The sequence below is a fragment of the Rattus norvegicus genome, chromosome 4 (genome assembly GCF_021556685.1).
Source record: "Rattus norvegicus strain SHRSP/BbbUtx chromosome 4, alternate assembly SHRSP_T2T, whole genome shotgun sequence".
Taxonomy (NCBI): Eukaryota; Metazoa; Chordata; class Mammalia; order Rodentia; family Muridae; genus Rattus; species Rattus norvegicus.
Genome location: NC_141537.1, coordinates 177,958,970 through 177,976,395, shown reverse-complemented (window position 1 = coordinate 177,976,395; position 17,426 = coordinate 177,958,970). Strand labels below are relative to the sequence as shown.

Sequence of the window (17,426 nt, the reverse complement as noted above, 5' to 3'; positions counted from 1 at the left end):
TCTCTTCATCGGCTTCTGCTTTTCCTTTGCCCGCCACTATTTCAGAGACATTTCTTCTCTTGAGCTTCTTTCTAGATGTGTTAAGAGCAAAGGTATGCGTGCGCGCGAGCAGTTGTATTTGATACAGTATTCCTCCATAACCATGGACTCTGCACCTATAAACCCAGCCAATCATGAAAGAAAATATTCAGGGAGGGAAAGGGGGCTGAATCTTAATGTAACCAGTGTTGTGGTAAAAAATAAAAACCGGCAGAATGGTTCCTGCTACCCTCACAGTCCGGCAGGCGGTTGGAACTAGCGCTAATTTATGCCAGCGGTTCCATGCTGCCCCCCAAGTACCGCTCTGACTCAGGCAGTCCGTGGGCTGTTCCAGTGCGGCACCCTGCCAAGCAGCCCTGCCCTCACTCATAGCTCCCTCGGGAGGTCGCTGCCATGCCAGTTTCATACAGAGACCACCTATCTTGAGGCTCTCTTACCGTGAACTCAAGTCGCCACATGAAAGAACACACCGCACAAGAACCTCTGATCCAATTGATAAGATATAATTTGCCCATCTAGACAGCACAAAATCCTGTAAACACCCATCCCTTAAAAATAGTCATAACAACCTGTGTCTAAGAAGATGTAAGAAGAATCTTACATCTGCCGCCCTGTTCTCCCAGCCCCGACCCCTCTGTCTTGCTTCTAGACGTTGTTCCTGCCCAGTCTTTCTTCTCCTCCAATGACAGGCCTTGTTCTGTCCTGTACCTGCCTTCACTTGCATAATGACATCAACCTACAAAATGGCACAGCGTCTTTATTGTCACGATGACTTTCAGGTGTACCCCAACCCACATTCCGCAAGGTCTCTTTACCTGCCATTTGCTCCTCCTGTAACGCCTTTGGATGGTACAGGATAGCACTGCTCTAAAATTTCCGCCACTGTAGCACAAGATAAAGCAGGAATGGTCCATAAAAGTTCAACCTCACTAGGAGCCAGAGAAGTTTAAAATGACACTGTCCAGTTAGAACACCAGTCATTAAGAAACAGTAGCAAATGCAGGGTTTAGGGGAGAAAGGACCCCCCCACCCCTGCCCCACACTGTTGGTAGAAACTTAAATTAGTCCAGTCACAGCAGAACTAGTATGGAAATGTCCCAAAAATACTAAAAATAACAGCCAGGAGAGGTGGCACACATCTGTGATTCCAGCTCTCGGGATGCAGACATAGGCAAATCACTGTGAGTTCGAGGCCAACCTGGTCTACAGGGCAAGTTTCAGCTCAGCCAGAGTTATTTGGTGAAATGCGGTCTCATTTATTTTTTTATTTATTTTCTTTCTTTTTTTCGGAGCTGAGGACCAAACCCAGGGCCTTGCGCTTTCTAGGCAAGCGCTCTACCACTGAGCTAAATCCCCAACCCCCTCATTTTTTTTTTTAATCTAACAAAAAACTTAGCCTAAAAATAGATCTAACATATAACTTGGCTTCACTCAGGGAAGCTCAAGTCAGCCCATCGCTGGGATGGAGATTCCACAGGAGTGTTTCCTACAGCACCATCCTTGGGTGAATCAGAGAAGCAACCTAGGTGTCCGGGCCGGAGGAGCAGATTAGACATACAATGGGATTTTTTTCAGCCTTCGAGAAGACGAGAACTGCGTCATTGATTGTGAAATAGATACAACTGGAGATAGTCATGGCATACAAATTAAGCCAGCTTCAGAAAGACAAATATCGTTAAAGTTTTCACAGGTTTTATATAAACACATTAGATCGTGCTTGTGATAAAAGCAGGAGTGAAACTGTCTAGGCGTTGGGGGAAGGGTAGATGATGCGGAGGGGGCGTGGCTGGGGGGAAGGGTAGGTGATGCTGAGAGGCATGGCTGGTGGGGAAGGTAGGTGATGGGGGATAGGGGCGTGGCTGGGGGAGGGCAGGAGATGGGGCATGTTAATATGCATAATGAACATTGTATACTTAGAGAGTCCTCTTAAAGAGAGGCATAGGAGAAGCAGAAAGGAGCAGAGGGTGTTGCCGTCCCCTCTCATCTTTCTGAGATGGAGCCTCCTGTGTGTGTGGGATGCCCTTCTCGGCACCTGCTTAGAAAGGATTACTCTACAGCGCCCCCTAATACCTCAGGCTCTCTTCACCTCTGTCCAGTGTAGTTATTTCCCACAATGCCCCTCTTTGCCTCGCTTCATCTAAAAGCCCACACGTTTTACCATTCTCTGCCCTTCATTTCCTTAGGGGTCTTTTGCATCAAATAACGCTTTCATTTAATAATGAATTGGACGATTTTATTCTATTAGCCTATCTTATGCCAGTTTAATTCCTGGGCTGGGCCAAGATGCTAGGACAAGAGGAACAAGAGTTTGCCTCCTCTGCTCACCCGGATAAATGTTTCTTTGCCTCTTTTCGGTCTTTACTTGAAAGTCACTCACCCAGTGAGGACAAACCGAACTGCTCCAGCCGAAGATCACACCCTCCTGACCTAGTGCATGCAAATGTTTACCTCATTTTTGGTTGGCTCCTTCCCCTGGAATTGAAAAGATTTTAGCGTTGATAGTTGTTGAGCCTGTCATCTCTCTTCCCCTCAGCACTGAGCCGACAGAAGATGCTAAGTGAGCATTTGTTGGTTGAATAAGTGTATGTGCTTTGCAAAACAGCTCACACCTCCTTAAATAGCTAACGGGTAATTCTGAAGGAATCAGTTATATTTACTAGATGGCTTACAAAATAAGTAGGGTTTAGGAAAATTAGACGGTTTTGGGAATACTCGGGTTCCAAGCTCTTTTCCCATTTGCTTTCTGCTCATTGTTGAGAAATGCAAATCACACACCAAACACGCATCTTCATCTGTACCGTGTACTCATCTCGACTAGGAAGAAGCAAAGCCCGTTGAATGGGAGGCCACAGGCTCTCTTCCGTTGAGGATAAGAACTGTTTTGCTCTGTTTGCAGTTCTGGAAAATTACCTAAAGATTAATCCCTAAAACGTTTTGTATTATATCTGTAGAAAACACTATTTTAGGCAACAGTATAATGAAAGCATTTCTTCCCCAAATTCCTGACAGCTTTTTATGGAACATTAAGGAAGATTCAGGTTTTTACCTATACTGAGTATATATTTTATTTTTATATATTTGAATTAATTTTCTGTTTTAGATTTATTTATTTTTATTGGACGTGTATGAGTGTTTTGGCTGCATGCGTGTCTATGCACCACGTTTGTGCAGTGTACACAAAGACCAGAAGAACACCTGTGACCTTTATTTTTTTTTAAAAGATTTATGTAAGTATATTGTAGCTGTCTTCACACACCAGAAGAGGGCATCAGATCTCATCAGATGCTTGTGAGCCACCATGTGGTTGCTGGGATTTGAACTCAGGACCTCTGGAAGAACAGTCAGTGCTCCTAACCACTTAGCCATCTCTCCAGCCCTAGCACCTGTGATCTCAACTGATGAGCAGTCTCTCCAGATCTCGAGAGTGTGTTTTACACCTCTTAGATGCGTCGGGGGTTGGGGGGGGAATGGCGCAGCCCATAAGCTTGTAGGCAAGCTTCGCACTCTGAGTTTGTTCCGTACAAGCCACATGGTGTAAAGAGAGAACCAAACTCCACAGATAATCCTCTCCCTCCGCATGCCCTGGCACACTCTCTTCCCTCACCTATACATAAAATTTAAAATATATGTAGGGCAAAATTGGAAGCGTGGTGGGAACAGTACTGTAGGCCTGGTTGGCTGAGACACAGTACTTTCCCCAGTGCTTCTGGTCCTCTACCACAGACAGGTGCGGCCGTTCGTTCTCAGGGCTACTGCAACCTTCCTAGCTGCACAGACCAGTGAGCATGAGGTCCAAGACAGAACTGAGGTGCTCACCCTCCAACACAGCTTCTGATACTTTTACCAACGCCCCTCCTCCAACTCAGTGCCCCCTTCTTAAGTGTTCAAGAATACCAAATACCACCATCAGCTAGAGAGCCAGGTATTAACATATGAGCCCCTGCAGGACGTTCCACATTCAAACTGTTATGAGGCCCTTCGTCAACAGTGACTCCATGTTTATGAGTTTACTTTTAGACCTTATGGTTATGATTACTGTTTGACATGCTCTGGCCCAAGCCAAAGGCTGCACACCCGGCCATGCAGGAGCCCTACCACTGAGCTGCACCCCCAGTCCTGACTCCCATTTTTTTTATCTTTATTAACTTGAGTATTTCTTATTTACATTTCGATTGTTATTCCCCTTTCCGGTTTCCGGGCCAACATCCCCCTAACCCCTCTCCCTCCCCTTCTATATGGACTTCCCCTCCCCCATCCCCCCATTACCACCCTCCCCCCAACAATCACGTTCACTGGGGGTTCAGTCTTGGCAGGACCAAGGGCTTCCCCTTCCACTGGTGCTCTTACTAGGCTATTCATTGCTACCTATGAGGTTGGAGCCCAGGGTCAGTCCATGTATAGTCTTTGGGTAGTGGCTTAGTCCCTGGAAGCTCTGGTTGCTTGGCATTGTTGTACATATGGGGTCTCAAGCCCCTTCAAGCTCTTGCAGTCCTTTCTCTGATTCCTTCAACGGGGGTCCCGTTCTCAGTTCAGTGGTTTGCTGCTAGCATTCGCCTATGTATTTGCTGTATTCTGGGTGTGTCTCTCAGCTGACTCCCATTTTTAAACTTGCTTTGAAATTGATTTAAGACAAAGATTTCCATTCAATCAAGGGAAAATGTACCCATTTTCATAATGGGTCCAATGCTACCTTCCATGACTGTTGTGAACTCTACCATCCAGAAGGGACTAAAAAACATCTCTAATTTCACTGTCCAGCACCAGGCACCACAAAGGCAAAGTCCTTTTTAGCTTATGTACACAGCAGAGTAATTCCTCTTCATCCTTTAGGTAGGGTTGTGTTGGGGCTGGAGAGATGGCTTAGTGGTTATGCGCACTTGCTGCTCTTACAGAAGATCTGAGTTCATTTCCCAGCACCCGTGCTAGGTGACTCAAGCGCACCTGGAACTTGAGACCAGGGGATCTAACTTCCTTTTCTGGTCTTCACGGTTACATCACTCATGTGCACATAGCCACACATGGACATATACACGATCAAAAATGAGGCTAGTCTTTAAAAGACGGAACATGTATGGGAATGTTTATGCACAGAAAGCAGCTTTGGACTGGGGTTGTGCAGGGCTGTCAGGCGGAAGGACAGTGTCTTTGCAATCAAGGACAACGGAGTGAAAACGTACTGAGACCATATGAAGGGCTTAGCACGCTCTAGCTAGGGTCTCAGTCTCAGAACCACCCTCTGCTGATAGGACGTTGGGCACCTTCACCTCTGTGACATCACCCAAGGCGTCAACGTGAAATAGTCAATAGTGGCTTACAGCAAAGTCTGGTGACTTAGCCATCTGGAAGAAGTTCCTTCCATATACACTGTGGCCAAAGGTCAAATATTAAAATCAATAATTGACCAGAGTCAAATATTGCCAGTCAAGAAAGAACTTTAGGAAGATGGGATTGTATTTAAATTCCTTTCGAATGTTTTAAAAGTCGAATTTGAAAGTTTGACATTTACGGTGATGGAAAATTAATTTACCAGCAGGCGGCTTGTTCCTGTGGACCCTGGCTATGTTGTGTGCCCGTGTGCCCGAGGGCAGCCTGTTCTCACTGCAGCTCGGCAACAGGGGAAGGAACTTGAGTTTGGTGTTCAACAGATCTCAAGACCTCAGAATCTCTCATCTTCTATTGCTGACAGCGTTTGTCAGTCTACAGGAATTTATTTTCTCTTTGACATTTGGTTTCTATAGGTGAAAATGGTATGTAATGGAGTTCTTAAATTTGAGTTTTAATTGGTAAGAACAAAATTTGTGTAGAGTTCCCCAAAACTGTCTGTCTCCCTGTCTGTCCTTCTCTGTTTGTCTCCCTCTCCCTCTCCCCACTTCCCTCCTTCTTCCCCCCTTTTCCCCACTCTCCCCCTTCTCTCTGTCTCTCTCTGACTCTCTGTTTCCCCCGCTCTCCTGTTTCCTCTCTTTCCCCTCTCCTCTCTTCCCTCTCCCTCTCTCTCTCCTCTCTCCTGTCTCCTCTCTCTCCTCTCTTCTTTCTTCTCTCTTTCTACCTCTGTCTCCTTCCCTCCCTCCTTCCCTCCCTCCATCCTTCCCTCCATCCTTCCCCCCACCTCTCTCTCACTTGTTATCAAGTCACCCGATCAATATTTAACGCCCCCTTCAATGGCTGAGGCAGCTTCTCAGGAGCAGAAGATCCAGTTATGAATAAGAGAACTCCTCTTCCTGGAGTCGTGTGCTTTGTACCTGGAGCCTGTCATGGCTGGGATGCAGAATGTTCCCTGTAGGCTCATAGGAGTGAAGACTTGGCCTTTCAACTGTTTGCACACCTGGGAGGTTATAGAAACTTCGGGAGGTGACTTGCCAGGGGACGTACTTCACTGAGACGGACCTTGAGATTTCATAGTCCAGACCCACTGCCTGCCATTTTCCCACTGTGGAAATGAGAGATGCGTCACCCTTTCTGCTGCTGTCCTTCCCAGCTGGGGCAGGGGGTATCCCTTAGGCTGTGAGCCTAGACAAACCCTCCCTCAACTTGATGATTGCCGGGCATGTGGTCCCAGCAACAAGTTACTAACAGAGGAAAACGGGCAGTGATCAAGACCATAAAGAGAGAAAACAGCCGCAGGCAAAGCTTGGTACTGTGGAGAGACAGAAAGCAGGGAGGGTGTGAAGGGACAAGGATAAAGGGAACCTGAGAGATTTTCCATCACGACTGCATCAGAAACAGTTTCTCACCCATACTCTTCTTAGAGCCTTTATTCCTCATGGAACTTTTAGGGACAAATTTTACATCTAACCCTTAGCCTGCCCTGACAGAGTATGACGCCTTCCCACTCAAAGCCTTTTCTCCACTTGGCCAGCTACCTTCAAGACTAAAATAAATAACCGAGAGTAGATGTTGTTATGTTTCAAAGTCTTACAAAGTTGTTTTTATTTTATCTGCGATTTCCTCGCATGTATGTCTAGGCGCCACATGCGTGCCTGGTGGCCACAGAGGTCAGAAGAGGACATTGGGTCCCTTAAAATTTGTTACAGATGGCTGTGAGCTGCTGTGTGGGTGCTGGGAATCGAACCTAGGTCCTCTGGAAGAGCAGCGACAAGTGCTCTTAACTGCCGAGACATCTCTCTAGTCCCCAGAAATCATTCTTGGTGGTTAATTTGTTTAAATGTCTCCGATGCCAGTACATCAGTCATATACCGTCTCAACCCTTTTGTCTTCTATATATTGCTATTTTTAAAAGTGTGGTTATAGGCTGGAGAGATGGCTCAGCGGTTAAGAGCACTGACTGCTCTTCCAGAGATCCTGAGTTCAATTCCCGGCAACCACATGGTGGCTCACGGCCATCTGTAATGGGATCTGATGGCCTCCTCTGCTGTGTCTGAAGACAGCAACAGAGTACTCATATAAATAAAATAAATCCTTAAAAAATTGTGTTTGTTTGTTGATAAATAGATGCTCTGTTATTTTTTCCTCCCATATTATCTTCCAAGTCTGGGCTTTCATAACATTCTGTTCTCTTGTCAGATTCATGTGCTTGCACTGTTGTATGCAATACCGGTAGCCTTCATCATAGATTTATGATTGTAGCATTTTCTTCCCGCACTATTAGCTGTGTACTGTGTGTCCCTAGGCTGACGGGAGCTGGGAACTATGAGAGCATATGCGGCATCTAGGGAGATTTTCACTCTATTGCCTCCCTGACTCCTTGTCAGAAATCTAGATTGCATTTCGGTTTCAGACAGTAGGCAGGCATGACGCTCTCTGCCTGGGCTGCGGCACAGGCCCTGTTTAGATGAGGTACCGATGGCGTGTGATTGCGCGGTTGCTTGGCACATGCGTACGTGTCTAGGGATGACGCCTGAGGTGTCATAGATAGAAATGTTCACTTTCTTGGTTATTCAACTTTCCCAAAGCCGAGTCTAAAGCCGAGTGTAGCTGTAGATTCTGGTCAAACACCGAGAGCAAGACAGAGCCCTCAGTCACTCGTCCTGTTTCTATCCAGCCAGGCCTTGGGAAGAGTTTACGAGTGCCAGTCATGGGGTTGACACTTTGCCAGCCCTTTTCAGGTCCAGGGACCGAAGTGTTCAGTCTGATGCCTGAAAGAGTCTCAGAAAGGTTTTCTGAGGCACTCATAAGTGAGTGGTCCTTTTCATCACCGTTGTTGTTTGAGTGTTTTCAAAATCTCAGACCTCTCCCGACTCCCAGTTTACAGGCACAAACAGGTATTATCTGCTTGTAGACCAGTCTTTCTTTAACTCTACCTGAGAAACGGTTATGCGACCCTGGGTATGTAGGTACGTAAAGGAAGCACACAAGCTAAACCTTTCCTAATAGCAACCGATCAGCGTAGTTACTAATCACAAACCATCAAGAAACTGTTTCAGACACTTCTTTGACATGCATATAATTTACCACTCATCAAAGAGGAAAGCAAATTTACGCACTAATGGGATGAGTGTGCTAATCTAATACAGAGCCAAGATAAACTATTCTGACTCAGTACGGGTGGTAGGGAGATAGTAAGAACCATTACTCCAGCCATGTTGTTCCTATGAGATCTGATAACTTCTGTGTAAAATCACTGCAGGTCACAACACACAACTGTCCATGCTGAGCCAGCTCAGGCCGTGTCCACTGTCGCTGGCCATGTGAAGTGTAAACTCGAGCGTGTTGTGTGTTCGCAACCAGGGGAAGCAGTGAAACTGCGTGTCTTGTTACCTCTCCTGTTGCTGTGATTAAAGGTCCTGACAAAAGCAACTCGAGGGGAAAGGTCTTTTGTCTCACACTTGGAGGACACACGGCCCGCCTGGTGGGGAAGGTCCTGGTGACAGGAGCTGAGGGAACTGGCCACATTGGCTCCACAGTCAGGAAGCAGGCAGCCATGACTGCTTTCTTATGCCTGTGAAACCCATGTGGAGTGAACAGTGCTGCTCCCTGGATGGTTGGATCTGCTTGCCTCAGGAACCTCATCAGGGTAGCCAGATCCCTCACAAGCATTTCTGGAGGCTGACCTCCTCTAGAGAGTCCCTCGGGGGCTGGTCTCTTGGGCGATTCTAGATCCCGTCCAGTTGACAATCGTCAGGTTACCTACAGCACAAGTGGCAACTGCTGGCAACACTTCCTGGCGTTTGATTTTGAATCCACCTGCTGCATGTTCTACCCTTGTCAATGTCTTTTGCGACCCCACATTCAGTTACAGGAGCACATGTGGGGTCATGACCCACCGCTGAAGAGCTCTGCCATAGGGGACGGTCTCATGGCCTGCGACCCCCTGCCCCATCTCCCACTAGGAGGCCTGAGACCTGAGTGACCTCCTCATCAGTGCCTCTTGGGGTGAGCATGTTTTTACTCTCGTGGACTCAGTGCAGCATCTTAGACGGGAGCCGTGTCAGAGGCTGGGATTCTAATCATTAGCACGCTGAGAATGGGACGTTGTGTAACCTGGAATTTCTTCTGTATGATGCACATTTATGTGTGTGCATACCTGTACTAATAGGCTATAAAATTACCTCAGGTGTCATTCCCCTGCACTGTCTGTCTTAGACATACGATCTCTCATTGACCCAGAACTCACTAAGTAGGCTAGGCTGGCTAGCCAGTGGCCCCAGGGAAAGAGAGGGCCTCTTCTCTTTCCTCCCAGCACTGGACTACACTGTGTACTGCCATGCCGGCCCGGATTTTTATAAATTGTTTGCAAATGTATCCAGGTCCTGGAGTTAGCGGCAAGCATGTCAGTGGCTGAGTCATACTTCCTCCTGCTTTTTTTTTAAACCACGTGATTTTTTTTTACTATGTAACACACACACACACACACACACACACACACACACACACACATACCACACACACACTAGGTATCATTCACTATCAGTAGGAAACATGAGTAAAGGGGAGGGAAGTGAATTTGCCAAAAATTCCAAAAGCTGATTGTTCTGATTGACAGAGACGGCATACACGATTCGGCTGGACAGTTCTGAGTCTTAGTATGGGTGCCGTGCATTCTGGCAAAGAGAATCACATCCTCTTACCTCATAAATCTGTGGCAGCATCCCTGGCTAACACGTCCTGCCAGTTGGTCCCAGGCTGGAGCTTAGGGTAGAAAACTCTCGCAGAACCCTGGACATAACTCAAAGCCCTGCTCTTTCTAAGCAACCACAGATGCCCCCTGAGCCTCCGGCTGCATTTCTCTGCAGACACAAGTAGTAACTCACTTGTTGGTTGGCCCCCTCCACTTTAAAAGTACACTTATTTGGTGTTTGAGGCTTCTGGGATATGCAGAGAATAAAATGTTCACTGTTGGCTGCTGGGAGGCAGATTAAGAGTTTGTCATCTGAGAACTACTTTTATTTGTGATGAGAGCAGCTAGAGTATACCTAGCCACAAAAGCCCAAATCTGTCTGGCATTTCAACTTTGGTATCTGTAGTCCTCCAAACTGGTGAGCTCCTTGATCTTGAGCAACACCACCTCATACAGTTGATGGCTTCCTTGGTGGTTTTCTGACCATTGAGCTACACAGCCCCACTCCTCTCCATTTCCTCCCCGCCCTGCTCTCACGATAGTCACGGTTTCACCTCTCACACTTTTGCATTTTTCTTTTGAGCCCACATACACACGACATCATACACTCCCTGTGCCCCTGTGCCTGGCTTCTCTCACTTAACCTAATATCCTCGAGGTCTGTGCAAATGACAAATGGCAGGGTCCCCTAGTTAAGGTGAAATCAAATTCTGTTTCCTGTCCATCCATCTGCAAATGGCATCTGGAAGGGTGCCATACATTTGCTGTTGTGAGTCACGCCGAGGCGAACACAGGCTTCTTTCTGAGGTGGAGATTTTCTCTCTCTCGGGTCCATACCCAGAATAAGTTCAGCTGGGTTACGTGAGAATTACGTTTTTTTGGTTTCTCTGGGTTACGTGAGAATTACATTTTTTGGTTTCTTTTGGAGTCTCTGCGTTCTCTTCCACAGAACCTGCCTCAGTCTACTTTTGTATCAGCAGCGTGTGGCCTTCTTATCTCCACACAGATGTTTCTTGCCGTTTGCTCTTTGGAGATGCCTATCTGTACAGGTGTGAAGTACGACTCTCGGTGGCTTCACCGCACATTTTCCTGCCGGGAAAGGAAGCTAAGCCCATTTCCGGGTGACTGTTGCCTGCCGTTCTTAATTTTGAAAGGAGTAATTATGTATGTGTGTGTGTATGTGAGAGAGATGTAGAGCCAAAAATGAGGCAGAGGGAGAGAAAGAAAGCCATGGTGAACCTGGGCAGGCCAGAGGGCAGGCTGAAGTAGGCTTGGTTAGTTTTCTCCTTCAGCCTTGCTTTTGAGGCAAAGCCTCTTTGCAGCTGCCCTGGGTTCCTCAGGACAGCTGACTTGCCATTTTCTCTCTGATCCGGTCTTTGCATCCCATCCCACGGTGGGAAGATCAAGGTCACAAATACATACTGTCATATCCAGCCCCCACCCCCTAAAACCTGGGTTCCAGGTATCAATCTCATGTCACAAGGCCTGCACAGCAAGCACATTTACCCTGGAGCCATCCTGGCCTTGTTTCCCATCTTTGCTTCTTTTGGGGACAAACATTTGTTTGGGTCCTGGCTATCGGATTATTGGTTTTCTTATGATTGAGTTGGAAGAACTCCTTATAAAAGGTATATTAACTACCAGACATGTGCTAGGCACTCTCTGCCTCTCTGTCTCTGTTTCTCTTTCTCTGTCTGTCTCTGCTTCTCTCTGTGTCTCTCTGTCTCTCTGTCTCTCTCTTTCTCTCTGTCTCTGTCTCTCCTATCTGTCTCTCTGTCTCTCTCTGTCTCTGTCTGTCTCTGTCTCTCTCTCTCTCTCTCTGTCTCTCTCTGTCTCTCTCTGTCTCTCTCTGTCTCTCTGTCTCTCTCTCTCTCTCTCTCTCTCTCTCTCTCTGTAAGTTACTTTTCGATGTTCTTGTTTGTTCCTTTGCTGTACAGAGCTCCTGAGCTTGCCGTGGTCTCCTTGGTTTATCTGTAGTTGTAGCCTAAGCTTGCTTGCTTGTCCAATGTCTGGGATCCACTCATGATCTTCTAGGCTCCTCCAAGGGCTTGGGTCACTTCTCCAGCTTTGCCCTTTGTAGCACACATGTTGTCTTCTAGGCTCCAGCTGCCTGCTCTCCGCTGTTGCTGCTGCTGCTGCTGCTGCTGCTGCTGCTGCTGCTGCTGCTGCTGCTGCTGCTGCTGCTGCTGCATGAGATGGTGGTCATCTCATGGTACTGGCATCTCCAAAACATTGCTGTCTTCTGCTACAGCTAGGCTTTACCAATAGCCTCTCACAGGCTCTCTTCATGGTGCCAGGCCTCAACTCCTCTGCATGACCCCTTCAGTCCTGGGCCATCAACTGCAACTGAGGCCTTCCACAGCCTCTCACAGTGCCCTCAGCTGCTTTTCACAACTCCTTCATGCCTTCAAAACCAGTACCACCTGGGTGACTGTTACACATTACCAGGTTCAGTCACAGAACAAGGGACAACCTTGGCATCTCTGGAACACAGCCGCTTTGTGCTCTTCCCAGAAGATTTCACCTCGGTGATGCTGGTCTCTTTTTAATCACCACTAATTTCTTAGCTCCAGCTGACCAGCATCAATAGTTCCAGTAATTCCAGTTCTGGTATCTTGTTGATCACAGCTGATTCTTCAGCCCTAACTAACCAAAACCACAGATTCTTCACAACCAAAACAGTAACATCCCTAAAAAGAGTCTTTAAATCTTCCCTATGAAATTTCACAAGCCAGGCCTCCATCTTCTGCACTGTTCTCAACATTATCTTCCAAGCTCCTACAGATCATTGCACAGAGCTCTTAACACCCAATGGCTCTTCTAGCCCAAAGTTCCAAAGTCCTTCCACAGTCCTCCCCAAAACATGGTCAGGTTGTCATAGAAATACCCCACTCCTGGTACCAATTTGTCTTAGTCAGGGTTTCTATTCCTGCACAAACATCATGACCAAGAAGCAAGCTGGGGAGGAAAGGGTTTATTCAGCTCACACTTCCACATTGCTGTTCATCACCAAAGGAAGTCAGGACTGGAACTCAAGCAGGGCAGGAAGCAGGAGCTGATGCAGAGGCCATGGAGGGATATTACTTACTGGATTGCTTCCCCTGGCTTGCTCAGCTTGCTTGCTTATAGAACCCAAGACCACCAGCCCAGGGACGGCACTACCCAGAATGGGTTAGGTCCTCCCCCTTGATCAGTAATTGAGAAAATGCCTTACAGCTGGGTCTCATGAAGGCATTTCCACAACTGAGGCTCCTTTTTCTGTGATAATTCCAGCTCATGTCAAGTTGACACACAAAACCAGCCAGTACAATGATGATGGTGGTGGTGATGGTGATGGTGATGGTGATGGTGATGGTGATGGTGATGGTGGTGATGATGATGATGATGATGATGATGATGATGATGGTGGTGGTGATAGTGGTGGTGGTGGTGATGGTGGATGGGAAAGGAATAGAAGAACAGTCTATGATAAATGGAATGCTGGTATGGCTGCAAAATATGACATTAAAATCTTTGACAGGAAAAAGACTTTTGTCCCCTGCCCTCTTCCTTGTCTTCTTCCCCTTGAAACTAGCAAAGGGAAAGCCAGGCAAGATCAGAAGCAGGAAGGATCACCTAGCCAGTCTCATGAGATTTTAGTTAATCTTTCTGGAAACTCATTGTTACACCAGAAGTGTGCCTAAGGAATCTCACAGGTGCTTCCTATTGGCCATCGAGGTGTGCCTTTGTGTCTGCAATTTGTCATCTCATTTACTCATTAAAGCTTGGTGACTGATCGGTTTACCCATAATGCAGTAACAAGGCCAGAACCTGAGGAGACAACAAGAGACTATAAGGTAGAACATTAGGGGTAGGTAATCCTGAATGAGGCCAGTATTTCAAACACAGAGGGTGAACAGCCAAGGCAGAGGCCATAGTGTCCATCTGCGTCAGCTCCTACTGAGGCCGAGATCAAAGGACCACTGTCAGCAGTTGCCTTACCAGTGTCTTAGACCACGTCACTCCTTTCATGCCTGCTTCTACTCAGAGGGGCTCTGAGGAGCTCTCTGTAGTTGTGCCCTTAGTTTGGGGTGCTACTAGTTTGGATCACTCCTTTTCACACTCCTGTAGCATCACGCCACACAGTTTTTAACCACCTGATAGTTACAGCCGGGCCACGGGTGTGTTTCTGCTGTCGTAAATGCCTAGTTGCCCTTCAGAGCCAGCCCAAGTCTTTACAGGACCTGGATGGCTGGACTAACCCAGGCATCCCCAAGGGTCATGCATATGTGAGCTGAGAGCTGGAATGCTTTTCTGAAAAACATTTTAAGCGAACTATTACAGTCATGCAGCTCAGTGACTGGGAGTGCCAGTGACTCAGAGTGTGATCCGCACTGTGCTGTGGAGACTCTGCAGAGGGAGCTAGCCCTGGGGTGAGGCCGCACGTTCCCGTGGGGGTGACAGGTGAGCGACCCAGCTGCTCCTTGACCTGCCTTCTTTTTCTCTTCCTCTCCTAGGAAACAAATGGAAGACTGCTGCAACCCCGCCCATCTCTTTGCAATGACGAAGGTGAACTCCCCCATGGGGAAGAGCCTGTGGTATGACGGGGAGTTTCTATACTCGCTCACCATCGACAACTCCACGTACTCCCTCTTCCCCCAGGTGAGTGGAGTCCGCAGCACTGTGATAGAATTCCTTCTACTTCTCACGATCGGACAGGGTTGCAGGGCTCTGCTGACCCACTGGGACCTCATCTCTCATCTTCTCTTTGCTCGTGTTGATCTTGCATACTTTCCCTTGTGTCTTTCCATGTTCCATCCGGCCTTTGATGCAAGGAAGGAAGTAAAATATTAACAAGGAGGACCTGATAGGTTCACAGTTTCCCCCGTCACTTAGATCTCCACGGAGTGCCGGTCAGGCCACGCTCGCATCCTTGCGTTCCGAGGTCAGCGGTGGGAGGATTGGGAAGATTTGAGGTGCTGGAATGTTTTCTTAGGACTGCTCCTGTCATTGAGGAGTGGGGATCCTATGTCTCCTCAGAACTCTTGAATGCTACTCCTGTGGCTGGATTCTTGCTATGGAGTGGAAGAGTGTTGGGTACCGGGAGAAAGCATTCAGTCTGGCCACTTTTGAAGTGCTCTAAGACGACCTTCACTTACTCCCTGTTCTCCTACTTGGTTTCCTGAACACCTTAGTAGCATGATTTTTTACTAGCTGGTTTGAAAAAAAGAACAACAATTTTTATTTTAGAGACCTCTTGGTGGAATGTGGGGAGATCTTTGGTAAGCAGCCATTAGGGGGAAGCTAAGAAATGAATTTTGGTCTTCCCAAGTCTTTTGGGTAGCCTTAGTTCGGGGTGAGACAGTAGGACTAAGCTTCAAGTACCCTGTAATGAATATATAATGAGCATAATCCTAAAAATGAGGGCCTATAAATTTGTGCCATTAGATCCAGAGTCACAGCCTCTGCAAAGCAAGCCTGTATTGCTAGGTACATACCTGGAGGTTTCTAAGCGAGCACATCACAGAGGTACCCGCGTAGCCACGGTACTCCTTCACTGCTGACAGGAACTATGAAAATAGAGCCAGCCCCCATGTCTGTCAGCAGAGGGACAGATAAAGAGGACGTGGTCCATGTGCACAAAAGGAAAGTTATCCACGTGTAAAGAAAAACTGAAATCACGTCATCTGTGAGAAAATGAACGGAACCGGAGACCATCATGTTAAGTGGAACTTAGAAAGTGGATATCACACCCTTTCCCTCATGCAGAATTGTAGCACATGCACGTGTGTGTGTGTGTGTGTGTGTGTGTGTGTGTGTGTGTGTATGTGTGTCTCTTTGTGTATCTATGAGTGCATTTATATGTCTCTGGATGTCTCTCTCTCTCTCTGTGTATGTCTATCTATGAGTGCATTTATATGTCTCTGGATGTCTCTCTCTCTCTCTCTCTGTGTATGTTTGTGTTTGTGTCTGTGTATCTGTGATTTGTGATTGTATGTGTGTGTACCTGTGATTGTGTGTGACTGTCTGTCCGTCTCTCTCTCTTTCTGTGAGATATATATATGTATATAATATATATATATATATTGTACATGGGCATATGAGAGGAAGGAAGGACAGAGAGGATGTGGGGAAGAACAGAAAAGGATGAGAGGGTGTATGTGTCATGAAAGCAGAGAGAAGTGATATTTGGAGATGGAGAGGGAAGGAGGAGAAATGGGGAAGACGGGGGTGGGGATTCAAACAAACTACAATGGAGATGTCACAGCACGACCTACTCTTGGTTATGCTAACCAAAAACTAATGAAACAACAACACGAAGGAAAGGTCTTGTACGTACTAGATCACCCTTGGGTGTGACAGTATAAACACATAGTTCTACAGGGAATGCTGTTTAAATTGCAGGGCAGGAGGGAACCACCAGTAAAGAGGGGGCTGGAGAGATGGAGAAAAATGGCTGCTCTTGGAGAGGACCTGGGTTTACACTTAGGAGGTGGCTCACCACATCCAAGATCTAGTTCCAATGGCTCTGACTCCTTTGCCGACCTCCTTGGGCACCAGGCGTGCATACAGCTCACATACACACATGCTGGCAAACACCCATAGAAACATGATGGAGCAGATAGAAATTAGGAAATGCAGGCTGGGCAGCTGGCTTGGTGGCAAGAACATCTGTGCTATAAAGCATGAGGACCAGAGTTCAAATCCCCAGAGTCTGTATAAACTGGGCATGGCTGCTTGCACCTGTAACCCCTGCGCTGAGGTGGGGCTGGGCGTGGGGGTGGCAGGGACAGGTAGGTCCCAGGAGCTCACTGGCCAGCCTAGCTAAACCAGTGAGCTTCTATTCAAGGCGGGACCTCGGCTCAAGACAAGCAGGCAGAGGACGGTAGGAGACACCGGAGAGCCTCTGGCCTCCAAGTGTGTGCTCGTGGGAATGCACACTCACATGCTCGTGCACATGCACCACATACAGGCACAGCACACTATATGCACACTTGCATAAACACATGCACACACACTCTTGTATGCACATGCTGGTAAGTCAAGCGTTAATTCTGTGCCAACATTCATGTGCTTCTTGCACTCTGTTGCTTTTTGCTCTGGAGGATTCCTCGTATCAAAGGGAAGTGGGGTCGAGATATGTCTGTGTCTCTTACCAATTAAACACATTGGATAACTTATCCATCTCTTCTGAGATTTAGCTCTTCTCTCTGTAATATAGGCCGTATCTTTTCACAGAGTGACAGTGTAGACACATTTATCAGTGTGCGACATAACCTCTGATTGCCTGGCTCATGTGCTGGATCCTGAGTCCAGGAGTCTTAGTCAGGACAGGAAATGTATGGAAATCACTCTGGGTGCTTTTGGTGGAAAGATAATTTGTCAAGGGAGT

General features: G+C 47.3%; 1 protein-coding gene across 4 annotated transcripts in view; it reads left to right on the top strand.

The window, feature by feature from the left end:
• The window catches only part of St8sia1 (ST8 alpha-N-acetyl-neuraminide alpha-2,8-sialyltransferase 1), a 137,622-nt gene that overhangs the window by 36,436 nt on the left and 83,760 nt on the right, over positions 1 to 17,426 (top strand). For all 4 annotated transcript variants that reach the window (XR_015685312.1, XM_087656089.1, XM_087656088.1 and 1 more), the window contains 1 exon segment: positions 14,551 to 14,695. Coding sequence is in view for 3 of the 4 variants with exons in the window: in XM_087656088.1 (XP_087512214.1) it covers positions 14,551 to 14,695 (145 nt within the window). In the remaining variant the exon portion in view is untranslated.